This window comes from Taudactylus pleione, unplaced genomic scaffold, assembly GCF_031769625.1.
Source record: "Taudactylus pleione unplaced genomic scaffold, aTauple2 ptg000535l, whole genome shotgun sequence".
In the NCBI taxonomy this organism is placed as follows: Eukaryota; Metazoa; Chordata; class Amphibia; order Anura; family Myobatrachidae; genus Taudactylus; species Taudactylus pleione.
Window position 1 is genome coordinate 10,912,932 of NW_028284937.1, and position 14,375 is coordinate 10,927,306.

At 44.1% G+C, this 14,375-nt stretch overlaps 1 protein-coding gene across 1 annotated transcript; it reads right to left on the reverse strand.

The window, feature by feature from the left end:
- Window positions 1-2,386: 2,386 nt before the first annotated feature.
- Window positions 2,387-13,845, reverse strand: LOC148501112 (protein kinase C delta type-like). Its single transcript, XM_088450902.1, has 7 exons — window positions 13,741-13,845; window positions 12,456-12,547; window positions 7,849-7,911; window positions 5,325-5,454; window positions 4,008-4,163; window positions 3,072-3,200; window positions 2,387-2,431 (listed from the first exon to the last, which is right to left on the reverse strand). The coding sequence occupies exons 1-7, from the start codon at window positions 13,843-13,845 to the stop codon at window positions 2,387-2,389; spliced, it is 720 nt and encodes a 239-aa protein (XP_088307028.1).
- Between the last annotated feature and the right edge of the window lie 530 nt (window positions 13,846-14,375).

The following is a 14,375-nucleotide window of genomic DNA, read 5'->3' on the forward strand; positions in this document are numbered from 1 at the left end:
GAAAATGTTATTTTGTGTAAATATTTGAAGTCTTATTACTTAGAGAAACATCAACTTTTACAGATAGGAATAAAGGGCCTGATTCAGAGCCGGACACTATTTGCGCTCGCTCGTTCAGAAAAAGGGTCCGGATATTTAAATAGAGCGCTCGCTCTTTGCGGTCTGTTGACACCTCTATGACTGAACGAGCGAACGAAACATGCGCTCGCTATTTTTTAAAAAACGCCCCCTGGCCGCTCGCATCCTATGTCATCTCCGCTATTTATTAGATTAATCGAGTACATCGAAAGGCGTATGAACTGCTCGCAGTGCTTGTGGTTGGATTTTCCTACCGCAATCATGCGAGTAGCTCAGGCTAAGAGACAACCAAGTGACGTGGTCGATGACGCTGGTTTGTTAATTATGCACACCCTTAAAACGTCCGTTTTGACCGTTTGACACGCCTGCGTTCGGATCACCACTCCCCGTTTTCAAGCACCTTCCCCTGTTACCACCCACAAACGCCTCATCCTGTCACTCAAATTAGCAGGCATTCTCTATTTTGCGAGCACACAATTTCCGACCGCAATGACTGGTTCGCGCATGCATATTACAACCCATACGCATGCGCAGTTGTGCGAACATCGCTCAGAGCGAACGAGCGGGCGCTTACGAGCGGCTCTGAATCAGGCCCATAGTTCCATTGTAATAACACCATCAGTTCTAATACCACTTTCAGACAGAAAATGGCAAAAAAAACAGATTTTATATGGCATTTGCGTACCGGGTTGTTTTGCCATTTCCTGCCTGACCCCCCTTCAGGCAGAAGAGCAAATTACTGGGTTAAACATTTCAACCCGGTAATTTGCTGATTTACATGGGTATTTCTTCTGTCTAAAAGGGTCAACCCAGGTCTAAATTTCTGTGTCTCCGAACCTGGTAAATTCCTGGGTCGAAGTCTCGGGAATTTAGACAAGGCTTGACCCTATAAGACAGAAGAAATACCTGTGTAATATGCAAGATCACATGTGTTAAATAAAAATTATACATTATTAATATTTTGATTCATTGGCTTGAGTCTTACAATTGACATCTTTCAATCCCTGTGACTGACTTCATATACACATTGTTTAATGACAAAGTTGTATTGTATAATATTGAAAAGACAGTAAGACAAATTCTAACATACAAATACTATTTAACATGTAGGCAAATATAATAGTGATTTCTTTTATTTTTATATTTTATACTGTATTTATATTTACAAAAAATGTCTTAATTTAAAATTTTAGTTAAAGTTCCAGCCTCCACCTCCCCTCACTAGCCGGCCTCTGGTTTTATTTATTATAAAAACCTTTAATATATAAATTATCAACTTAACATTAAATATTAAAATAGATTAAATATCTATGTGTCAATTAAAATATATGTTCATATTTATTAAAATCATAGCATAAATACTATACATTCTTAGTATAAAATGATCAATTTAAGATTAAAAATTAAATTAGATTATATATTAATGTGTCAATTTATAAAAATAAAATTATCAACACAAAAGTATTGGGTTAAATATAACATTTTAGTTATATTTCTGGCCTCCATCTCCCCTCAATAGCCAGCCAATCACACACCTCTGATGTTATTTATTATGAAAAATTTCAATATATAAATGATCAAATTAACATTAAATTCTAAAATAGATTAGATATCTATGTTTCAATTAACTTAAATGTTCATATGTATAATGGTATAAATGTTTATTGTATAAATAAAGTTAAGATTAAAAATTAATTTAGATTTGATATTCATGTGTGCATTGATATGTATATTTATTAAAACAATTAGCAAAAGACAAAGTATTGCACTAAATATAATATTTTAGTTTAAATTCTGGCCTCCACCTTCCCCTCACTAGCCAGCCAAACACACGCCTTTGATGTTATTTATTATAAAAAATTAATATATAAATTACTAACTTACCATTAAATGATTAAATAAACTAGATATTTGAGCTGTTTAAATTATATGTTTATATTTATTATGAATAGTATACATTTTCAATATATAAATGATCATATTTAATATTAAATAAGTTTTAAAAATGTGTGTCAATTAAATAATATGTTCCTACCTAATATAATAAAGATAAATGCAAAATCAAATAAATTGTTCTATATAATAGTGCTTACTTACCTTAACTTACCTTATAGGAAAGGATGCTTGTCTCTATCTCCAGTTTTGTCGGGCATCAGAGAACATACTGTAGGTGTTTAATTGATGGTGGGCGATGTTATGCTTTCTTATATAACTTGGGCTGATGGAGGGGCCAGGTGTTCTTATGCGGGCTTGATGTTGTTCTGCAGCTACTGATGGAACCAAGGGTGCCCGCTCCTGTGGAAGATGTTTATTCCTCCAGCATCTGGGGAGGTGATGGTACCTTCACTGGTGGCTGCAGGCAGAAGACAATCAGACATATTTTACATGAAAAAGTGAAGAAAATTCTCCTGGACACATAGAATAATTAAGGTCTATCTGTAACTAGATATTCATAAAAAGGCTCAAATTATTTGGTTCCTGTTTAACAATTAGTTTGTTTCTATGGTGGGAGCATCACCAATTACAACAGCAACATTTTTGCTGTATTACACAACATCATGGTTATGGTCCTGATTACTTATTAGATTCTATATTTTGAGATACATCAAGAAGTGACTGAGACTTCCTACACCCTAAGCTCTTGAATCATATCTTAAAGGTGGCAGAAATTGGTATTTAATAGGGAATGTGAGATATAATTATAAGGATGTTTTGTAAATTTTAGTCAGACCTGGTTGTTTTATTCTGATTAACCCTTTCATACACACATCACATATGCTCAGGTCGGCCCTGTTATGACACACATGAATAAAAATACTTGGAAGTAAAAACCCAGTTTATAGTCACATAGCATAACATCCACTCCTTTACCAGTGAAAGGATTTATCCCATCCCTACCATAGTTCCCATAATATAATGAGGGTTACTGTATGAAAAGCAGTGGGTGAACATGATGCGATTCCTGATTTTACCTTCCAGTTTTATACACTTACTTTGCCGAGTATGAATGGGGGCTGCACTTGAAGATGTTCTAACTCCACCCACTCAATACCCTCGAAGAACGGATGATGGCGTATCTCACCGTTCACACCCAGACGCAAGTGAGGGTCATCGCACAGGAGCTGAAAAAGAACATCATGAGCGTAAATAAAGTGTCAGTTTAGCTTGTAGTTTCATCCCTTATTCCATATAACTGTGAGCAATATAATTCAGTTATGAGTTTTCAGCGTCAAACAGGAAAAGCATTGTTCTTTTACTATAATCAAATACGTGCATCTAGTTTAGGATGAAACTGGGATAGAAGATACTAATGGTCAAAAGTTTTTAGAACATCATAATTTTTCCAATTTGAATTAAAATTAACACAGCTTAATGCCTGTGAAATTATAGCATTGACCAATAAACAATTGGAGATAAAAAAAAAAAGCCCAGGCAAGATTTTTCCGATGCTGCAGAATATCTGTAAGTTCTTAACTCATTACTTGTTCCTTGAAAAAGGGTTTTTTATAACTGAAATTCATTCTATACAGTATTTCAGTTTTTGCTGACTTCTCTTTTTGTTGTGAATCTCTAGTAGTTTATAGCCTTATATTGTATTATTTCAGGCTACTCAGTTGATTTACTTAAATTTTAACAGAAAGTGAAAAAATCGGGATGTTCTAAAACTTGTTACTGATGGTGTATGTCAGTGATAAAGTGACTCCTGCAGCACTGATTGGTCTGGCTTGGAGTTTTCATTAGCCACCACTAATGTGATGTATGTAATACAGATATTTCCCTAATATATCTACCTGAGCATTTATAACAAGAACAACTATATGACAGACCAGAGAAAGGGAGTTTTATAGAAATACTGGAGAATGACCAATGGGACACACTGTTCCCTCCTTGTACCCAATGCTGAATGCTAAGTATCTTCTCACACTCACCTCTTCAATGATGTCTCTCGTATTCGGGCTTAGGTCACAGCCCGATAAAGCCGAGATCTTGCAGCCGTGCGGGAATTGTCCAGATGTCATGTCGAATAGTACTACCCCGAAGGAGTACCAGTCAACTCCCGCATCGTACTGTTGGCTTGAGACAATCTATCAATAAAAGTAAGCAGTTCGCTAAATTATACTATTTTATAGATTGGAAAGCACAACTGGGCACAATTTTTCATTAGATGATTGATTGATTGATTGATATATTATGCCGTACATGTGAGATGAATGAAAACTCAGATCATGTATACCATTTATAGGCATGATGGGGGACACATTTACCAGGATGGACACACTGGATACATTACAGTATTTTCATGAGACTAAGGGAGTTAATGGCAATGGGTACAAATTAATATAAATGGAAATAATTGATGTGGGTTAATTATGGGGAAATTGGAGTATATGATTGTAATGGTGATAATGATGTTGAAACTAAGGCATTAGTGGTTTTGAGGTGGGCTTAATAAATAATGAGGAGGATATAATGTATCGGTCACAATAGTGCTCTTTGTATTAAATATCACTTCTCTGCTCTCAGTTTTATGTTGTGGTCAAAATAATTCTCTGTATTTTGTTATGGTCACAGGAATGCTCACTGTACCATATGGAAGTCACTAGGTTGTTCTCTGTATTATATGAATGTAGGAAGTATGTTCTCTATAGAGCAAATCTGTGGTGCAATGGTTAGCTTGCTGTCTCACACTACTGAGGTATTAGGTTTGATTCCTACCAAGGCCTTATTTGTGTGGAGTTTGTATGCTCTCTCCATGTTTTCGTGGGTTTCCATTTGGTACTCCCCTTTTCATCCACAATCCCCCCAAAAAGTGCAATGTTAGGTTATTGTAGGTTATTTGTCTTCTTGCAAACAACTTCACCTTAGGTATATGTGTTTGTACATGTGATAGGAAGTATAGATGATAAGCTCCATTGGAGCAGAGAATGACTAGATGTTCCCTGTGGAATATGTGTATATAAATAACTAGGGTGACACAGGACACAGCATATATGCAGAACAGGTCACAAGCATAAGCAGTCCCCCCGCCATTACAGTTGTACGCATACCATCAGGTTTGTGTAAAGCTCTGTATCAGGCCCTTAGATCAGTATGCAGTGATTGCATGTAGTATGTTAATGATGACAACCTGGGCAGAGGCAGTAGAAATGTGCCATTCTTTCCTCCATATTTACCTTATTACATAGACCCCATATATACGAATAGCACTAACATACTGTACACCTCACCTATATTTTATACCTCACCTCTGGGGCAATGTAGCCTCGTGTTCCTGCGTAGCCCACGGCTCCCTCGATCTTATTAACAGCCAGCCCGAAGTCGGCGATTTTAATGTGACCAGAACCATCAATAAGTATGTTCTCTGGTTTTATATCACTGTAAAAGAGACATTTTACACTTAGTATTTCATTAAGTACTTTTTTGCATAGACAGTATATAATATATATCATAAGTATCATAAGTGACTAAGGCTAAATTATCAATGTGGAAAAATGCATATTCCATGGGACAAATGTCTTCTACACCTGTTGGGTCAGGGCGATACGCTGTTGTGTGGACAGTTCCTAGAATCATGGAATGCTATGGTGTAGCTACTATTGGTGCAGGGTGTGCTGTGCACATGATCCCTAAGCTTAGATGGACCCAGACTGCCCATGGAATGCCATGACGTAGCTACTATAGGTGCAGGGTGTGCTGTGTATATGATCCCTAAACTTAGGGGGTCCCGGACTGCCCATGGAATGCTATGGTGTAGCTACTACAGTTACAGGGTGTGCTATGCACATGATCCCTAATCTAAGGGGGTCCCGGACTGCTCATGGAATGCCATGACGTAGCTACAGTACTATTGGTGCAGGGTGTGCTGTGCACATGATCCCTAAGCTTAGGTGGACCCAGACTGCCCATGGAATGCCATGATGTAGCAACTATAGGTGCAAAGTGTGCTGTGCTCATGATCCCTAAGCTTAGGTGGACCCAGACTGCCCATGGAATGCCATGACGTAGCTACTATAGGTGCAGGGTGTGATGTGCACATGATCCCTAAGCTTAGGTGGACCCTGACTGCCCATGGAATGCCATGACGTAGCTACAATTGGTGCAGGGTGTGCTGTGCACTTGATCCCTAAGCTTAGGTGGACCCAGACTGCCCATGGAATGCCATGACGTAGCTACTGTAGGTGCAGGTTGTGCTGTGTATATGATCCCTAAGCTTAGTGGGTCCTGGACTGCATTGGAATGCTATGGCATAGTTACTGTAGGTGCAGGGTGTGCTGTACACATGATCATTAATCTAAGGGGGTCCCGGAGAGCCCACTGTGCTCACTGAGCGTTGCTCTCTGGACAGTAATTGGCACCATATTTCCAACACTTTTCTTTGAAAATAAGAGTAGACTATAGCAAATACTATGGCGTCAGTGCCAGAGTCTATGATAACTTCTGCACATCTGTTTTCTGTGCTGGTGCCAGTGATTTATTTCTGGGGAGGAGAGGGCCCATGTAAATACCTGACCACCTCATTGATTAAAGTGCCCCTGATGAAGTGGATGTGCACCTTGAAGTGTGGTTGTTGAAGAAAAGGGGGAATGTGTGTAGAGATGTATGAAGTGCAGGTCTGCATTTCGTTTGGCTAATATCATCCTGTTCAATGATTTTGTCTGTAGAAATGTAAATCTGTTTGTTTGTTTTTTGAGTATTGCTCATTGTGTACATCATAATTGTAACTATACTATTTTGTCCATCTAGCCTACCAGCTGTCACATATATTATAGCAGAGAGAGCCACGTACCACAGAAAAAAGGCCTCACATCACAAATTAGCATAAACAGTCTGAGGAAGCGGGCAGGGTGGCCGTGAAACGCGTTACCAGAGTTTATGCATTCCCTTTTATGACTAGCCCTATGTGATAGGATGACCACCCTTTCTGTTACTGTATGGAAAATTCCTAATAAATTCAAGTCAGACACATATAAGACTCTTCAATTGTTAGGACCTGCGCCTTAAAGATTTATTGTCTACAAACTAGGTATTTGGAATCCTTTTCCTTTTGGGAAGCGAACACTAATGGCTGATTGGACAGTCACTTCAGTGGGTGGGCTCAAATCACCCCCCTCCAAACCCCGGTGAGGCCGCTCAGCTGGAACGACCCCCAAGCAGGCCCTGATTATTTAATATATGACACCAGCTTTTTGGAGCCGAAAATAAAGATATTCAGATATGCACAAATAGCAAACCTCCTACTACCTCTATTTCAGGAGGACAATATCAATTTGCTGGGTCTGTTATATAAGGATAGGGACTGCATTATCACTGGGCAGTAAGGAAGTATTTCTATTGCCTGCAGCGGTGCGTACAGCAGGGTGACATGGGGGTAGGAAGACCACTGCAGGGGCATAAGGGTCAGCCTAGTCTTGCACACTATGGGGGTGTGACCATGCCCCTCTGAGATATAGCCACGCCCCTCCATTACATGACCAGGCCCCTGTCCCAATCTGCACACACCCCGTATTGGGAGGTATGCCAATAGCACAGATGTCCCTTTCCTATGTATTTGTACTGACCTGCATATTACATTATAAAGGAACCCGATTACCAAAATCAGGATTCTAATAATTAGCACTGACTGCATTGCTCAGTATTTCTTTTATTTTATTAGGGTGTAACTACTCTCATTCATTTCCCACTGTAAGGCAGTTACGCCTGGGATGACCATGAATTCCAATAGTAACATTTCTTCTATGTTTGTGTAAATGAGGAAAGAAAGGTAGATACCGATGTATGAAGCCCTTGACATGCAGGTACTGGAGACCAGAGACAATTTCCGCTGCGTAGAATCTGTTAAAGAAGAAATGTACAATTATTGGAAAGTCCCAGATCCAGTTCTGTGTGAGGATTCTTTAGATACAGAAAAAGTCATGTACATGGAATATATGTCATTTACAGGACAATTGGGAAATTATGAACAATGTTGAGGGATATTGTACAGATTTGTAATAACGCAAAGTCTGGTCAGTATAGCACAGGTTGTGCCGTATATGTAATACCATAAGGTGCAGATGTAAGACCCTTTATAATGGAGCTTGTGAGCTATGGTGTGAGTGTACCAGGCAGCTGCTGTATACAGATGCAGGGCCGGATTAAAGGGGGGGGGGCGACAGGGGCGATCGTCCCTGGGCCCCCACACCCAGCCATCGGGGTTAAAGTGAACCGGAGGAGACGGAACCAGTTCCGCCTCCTCTGGACACCTAACCCTGGTGCCGCACGGAGACACCAGGCGCCCGCTGAGATTGTAACCAGCGGGCGCCCGGCTCCCTCCCCGCAGCGGCAGCCAGAGCCGGAGATTAGAGCTCAGTCGTGAGCTCCGGCTCCCGGCTCAGGCAGTGAACTATGGGAGAGACGTTATGCGTCTCTCCCATAATGCAGAGGAGCAGCGCCAGCCGAGCGGATCAGAAGGCAGCGGGAGCGGGGCTTAAAGTAAGTATGATTATTTTTTTTCTCTTTAGCGTAAGCGTCTTTTCCACTGCAGGGGGGACATTACTTGGGGGGGGAGACATTACTACTGGGGGCATTACTACAGGGGGCGTTACTCGGGGGGGACATTACTACTGGGGGTATTACTCGGGGGGGGGCATTACTACTGGCGGCATTACTCGAGGGGGACATTACTCAGGGGGGGGCATTACTACTGGTGCCAATACCACAGGGGGCATTACTACTGGTGCCCCTACCACAGGGGGCACAACTACAGGGGTATTACTACTGAGGGCATTACTATTGGGCACACACATGGGGCATGACTACTTGGGGCACAACTACAGGAGTATTACTCGGGGGGGCATTACTCGGGGGGGGGGGCATTACTACTGGGGGCATTACTCGAGGGGGACATTACTACAGGGGATATTACTCGGGGGGGACATTGCTACAGGGGACATTACTCGGGGGGGACATTACTGCAGGGGACATTACTCGGGGGGGGGGGGCATTACTACTGGTGCCACTACCACAGGGGGCATTACAACTGGTGCCACTACCATAGGGGGCAGAACTACAGGGGTATTACTACTGAAGGCATTACTATTGGGCACACCCCGGGGGCATGACTACTGGGGGCACAACTACAGGGGTATTACTACTGGGTATATTTATACAGGGGGCATTACTATTGGGAACACTACTACTGGGGGTATAACTACAGGTTGCATTGCATAGGGGGCACTGCATAAGGGGCAACACTCCTGGGGGCACTACTACTGGGTGCACTGCATAAAGGGCACGTAATAGGGGCCCCCACATGTTTGTTGCCCAGGGTCCCCCACAGACCTTAATCCGGCCCTGTGCAGATGTGTCATCATAGACCTAGCGTCCATACACCATAGGGAACGAGACACCGTTATGACTGAGCCACTCCAAGAGGTGTGTCTTATTTACATCGCAGATGCAGGGAAACACCACTCACAGTGTACTAGAGACTCTGGGCTGTGACTTTACCTGCACAGGAATTAGTTTTAAACATGTATAAAGTCGCAGATAAAGCACAACAGAGTTTGTCATGAGAATAAGTCGCGGACGCTGCATCAAATACATTTGTATAAAGATTAAGGGGTCTATTTACTAAGCAGTGTTAGGAGACAGTGGCCCTGATTCAGAGCCGGACGCTCTGACAGAGCGCTCGCTCTGAATTAGGGCCGTCCCTGCTCCTTTTTGGAGCGGCCTCCTAGCCGCTCGCATAGCTGTGGGTGACCACCCACGCGGCCAAAATGATGGTCGCGATGGTCAAGACCATCGTGACCATCGGGCTTGCGACGAGACCCTTGCGGTAGGGTCTCGCTGCCGCAAGCCCTGGAGTTCTTTTGGCTCTATCAGAGCCAAAAGCACTCCCATTGACATCACTAGTGATGTCAGTGGGGCTGGGCCCCAAACGGTAGGCGTTCCCATGGGCACGCCTCCGTCTGGGCAGCCACGCCCCCGGCACACCCACCAAAGGGGGCGTGCTGTCAATCACCATCAACAGCACGCCCCTTTTGGTGCGAGGCTTGGCCATCGTTATTCGGGTCTCGCGCTTGCGCACGATGGAGCCGGCTCCCTCGTGCGCATACACACTTGGGCAACATCGACCCGCTTGCGAGCGCTCAGCGCTCGCGAGCGGGTCTGAATCAGGCCCAGAGTGAAAAGTGATAAGGTGCCAGCCAATCAGCTGCCAACTGTCATTTTTCAAACACAGCCTGTGAGATGACAGTTGAGAGCTGATTGGCTGGCACCTTATCACTCTCTTATCACTTTTCACTCTGTCTCCTAACACTGCTTAGAAAGTAGACCCCTCAGCCTCATGCGCACACAGATGTACAAATGTCACACATCACATTGATCAGTACAAGCTAGTAATGTAGTTTTGTCACTCCCAGGCTGATTTTTCCAGTATCTGGCACATTGAGGGGGGCTAATTTCCATGACTAGAACCACAGTGTATATGGACATATCTGTAATTCCTATAGCACCGAGTGCTTACTTCCTCCCCCTATAGCCAGGCTCTCTTCATCTCTGTTGGTTTCCCTGCAGCAGACAGGTCTTCTGGGCCTCTGGTCCGGAGAAAGATTAAGGGGTAAATTTACTAAAGTGAGAGTTTTTAGAAGTGAGTTTTAAAAGTGATGTTGCCCATAGCAACCAATTAGATTCTACTTAACATTTAACTAGCACCTTCTAGAAGATAATAGCTAGAATCTGATTGGTTGCTATGAGCAACATCACTTTTGAAACTCACTTCTAAAAACTCTCACTTTAGTAAACTTACCCCTAAAGGTTGGAGCAGCCGCTGCATAATACACTATGGAGCTCATCCAGACCCGCTCGCTAGATGCGATCGCTCGCTGGCGAAAAGGGGCCGGATATTCAAATTCCTCAATCGCAATGCGTGGCGTAAGGGCGCCCTCTATGTCTTAGCGAGCTATGGCAGTGAGCGCTCGCTAGTGTATAAAGACGCACCCTTTCCCCTCGCAACACACGTCATCTCCTGGATTTGTATGATTAATCGGTAACGTCGAGAGGCATCGGAGCTGCTCACAGCCCTTGAGGTAGCCTTACCCCGCCGCAAGCATTGCGATCAGTGCTGGCTGAAATACATGCAGGTGACGTGTACAATGACGCTACTTTGTTAATTATGCACGCCCTTTAAACAGCGTTTTGTCGGCCTGACACACCTGCGTTCGCAACACCACTCCCCCGTTTACAAGCACCTTCCCCTGTTACCACCCACAAATGGCACTATCTGTCACTCAAAGTAATGACCTGATAGTGGCTTGTGAGCAACCAAAATCCGATCGCAAACACTGACTTGCGCACGCCCATTGCGAAATATACGCATGCACAGACGGGCGAAAATCGCTCAGAGCGAGCGCAACTTAGAGACCGGGTTTGAGTCAGGTCCTGTGCCTCAGCTGCTTGTTATTTCCATCTGCTGTATGATGTGTACGATATATCGTTCTGATTCATGTGAGAACGATATATCATACGAAACATCGTATATTGTGCACCCAGCTTAAGAAAGACAAATACAGGTTGGAAAGAGTCATAGGTGGAAGAGACAGAGGGGGACATTCAGACCCGCTCGCGAGCGCAGGACGCTCGCAAGCGGGTCGATGTTCCCCCAATGCGCATGCGCACGACGGAGGGAGCTCCGTCATGCACATGCGCGAGACCCGAATAACGACAGCCAAGCCGTCGTTATGGGTCTCGCACTAAAGGGGGCGTGCTGTCGATGGTGACTGACAGCACGCCCCCTTTAGTGGGTGTGCCGGGGGCGTGGTTGCCAGACGTAGGCAATCCCATGATAGAGCCAAAATCACTCCAGGGCTTGCGGCAACGAGACCCTACCACAAGGGTGTCGTCGCAAGCCCGATGGTCGCGATGGTCTTGACCATCGCGACCATCTTTTTGGCCGCTCGCATATGCTGTGGGTGGTCACCCACAGCTATGCGAGCGGCCAGGAGGCCGCTCCATTTTAAGGTAGGAGGGCACTGATTCAGAGCGAGCGCTCTGGTCAGAGCGTCCGGCTCTGAATCAGGCCCAGAGTGATGGGTGACCAACAACTGAGGAGAGGATAAAGCATATTGTATAAGGGTGTGTGTGTATATTTGTGTGTAAGTGTCTGGCTGTGTCTTCTGGCCTGAAATTACTTATTCTTTTTATCTGCCTAAAATTTGGGTGTGCACATAAAATTGTGTAATCATTGGCGGCCAGTGCTGGTATAATGAGTAGGGCAAGTGTAATGAGGGCAGTGGTCTGACAGCTGTTCTGCCACTGATTATAATGTACCTCATTCCCCACACTGTAAGCTCCTATGTCTCATATCTTCTCTCACTCAGCTCAGTGATAGAACTTACGTTGCAGCCTCGACCTCAAGACGGCGTCTTTTCATCAGGAGATCGAATAGGTCTCCACCACTGGCGTACTCCATGACGAAGGCCAGGTTGTTCTATTACAGGGCACAGATAGAACAGAGTCACATATTTGCTATTTACTCTAGTACAATCTTTAATCTTAAAGCCGGGACACAGTAGACAATGTCTAGTGTGTACCGACCTCGTTAGCGATGGGACCCGGCAGGGGGCCATCATCGGCAGGTGCATACAAACTTTCCGAGGCCGGCAAAGATGGCGGGGCCATTGTGCACTTGGCATCATGGCCCCCGCTAACGATAACGCCTATTTGACCTGCATGCAGGGCTGACAGAGGATGTCGCTGCCGACGCGTGGGAGCACGCATCGTCAGTGACATAGCGGTACACACTAGGCGATGTGCCCAATATGTCGCTCTGATCCGCGGGGCATATCGTCTAGTATGTACCCGGCATTACAGTTACCTGGTCTGGGTGCTCAGAATCTACAGCAGGTGCCATGTTCTCCCCCATGTATTATATTGTATCTGATTGTAAATGTGTGGGGAAACCTGGTAACATAGATGGCGCTGACATATGTGACATATAAAACCCAGAAAATGTACCTGCCATCCACATGTCCTACACTATAACACTATGGGTACGGACACAATAGGGGTCATTTATAATGAATAAATACAACATAAAATGTGTCTCCTCTGACCTCTCCTGCCTGCGTGTGCACTGAGCACATACGTGTGGGCGAGCCCGCATGATGCATACATTTCCCAGGACATTATAGTGATATGAGGGAGTGATTACTGTGTAGATCCGGCCTGGAATGTGTTTAGGTATAAAACAAGCCTGGAGTGACTAAGCACAGCCGCTAATGTCCCACACTCCTCATTACATCACTGTTCCCCAATGGCTGCTCCCTAACTGCTTGCTACCTCCTTGTGTGATTACACCATGTCAGGCACTGGGCCTGATCCTGAGTCACACACAATAGCACACGCAGCAGGGTCTATTCACATCCAGAACGGACTATTTTCCTAGTCACCTCCCCCAATGCCCATCACTTACCACAACATGTGTAATACCGGGCATCCCGATCTCAGCAGCACCTTTGTATGTACACCCTGTGTAACGCAGGCGCTGTAATGGTTATTAGGAATTTCCACCTTCTATCCACCACTGGATAGAAGTATTACACACTTTATAATACAGCAGTATAAGAATAATACAGAGCATTCACCGGACCACAAGGATGATTGTAACATGCACGGTAATACCTCAGTCCGGAATGTCAGGATGCTATGTACTAAGAAGGGGCTCCCAGATGTTGCTTGGAGAACTGTCATCTCCACCAGGGCTTCCGCCTCCTCTCTCTCTGACATTCCTCTGATGTTCTGGACCTTTATGGCGACTTCCTTCATGGTGATGTTATCATACGCCAGCAGGACCTGTATGTGTCAGTGATACCGAGATGTTACAGGGTCAGGAGCACAAATGGCTGTCACTATGTATGTATAACCGGGTTGGTTTTGCCTTTTCAAAATATTGTTGCTTTAAAAAAAGATAAAGGCTGACTAGCTGGGATCTCAGTGATGCCGGCATCTCGTAGGCTATTATCTTTCCCCATAGAGCTGTTATAGGGTCAGGAAATCTATCCTGAAAAAGCCATAAGGTATAATCTGGATCAGCGATACTCACTGTAACTCTAATCTGATTTGTAAATGTTAATCTTATACAAGTTCCTTGTTATCCCTCCCAGTAACATTTTCTGTATTACGCTATAATATCTCTGAGACCTTCTGACATCAGTTGTGCTCAAAAGGGCGTCTACCGTGTGCTTTCCCCATATGGCTACTCCCATATCACCCTCTGACTTTCCACACCTGGTTCCAGTGAGTGAGCCCATTGTACA

What these genes read in the sequence shown, in the direction of transcription:
- LOC148501112 (XM_088450902.1), bottom strand. Translation starts at nt 13,845, where the DNA reads ATGTCAGAGAGAGAGGAGGCGGAAGCCCTGGTGGAGATGACAGTTCTC. An exon ending in CTTGAGGTCGAGGCTGCAAC is followed by an intron (nt 7,912 to 12,455) that starts GTAAGTTCTATC and finishes CTTCTTTAACAG; the next exon opens with ATTCTACGCAGCGGAAATTG. An exon ending in GAGGCTACATTGCCCCAGAG is followed by an intron (nt 4,164 to 5,324) that starts GTGAGGTATAAA and finishes TTTTATTGATAG; the next exon opens with ATTGTCTCAAGCCAACAGTA.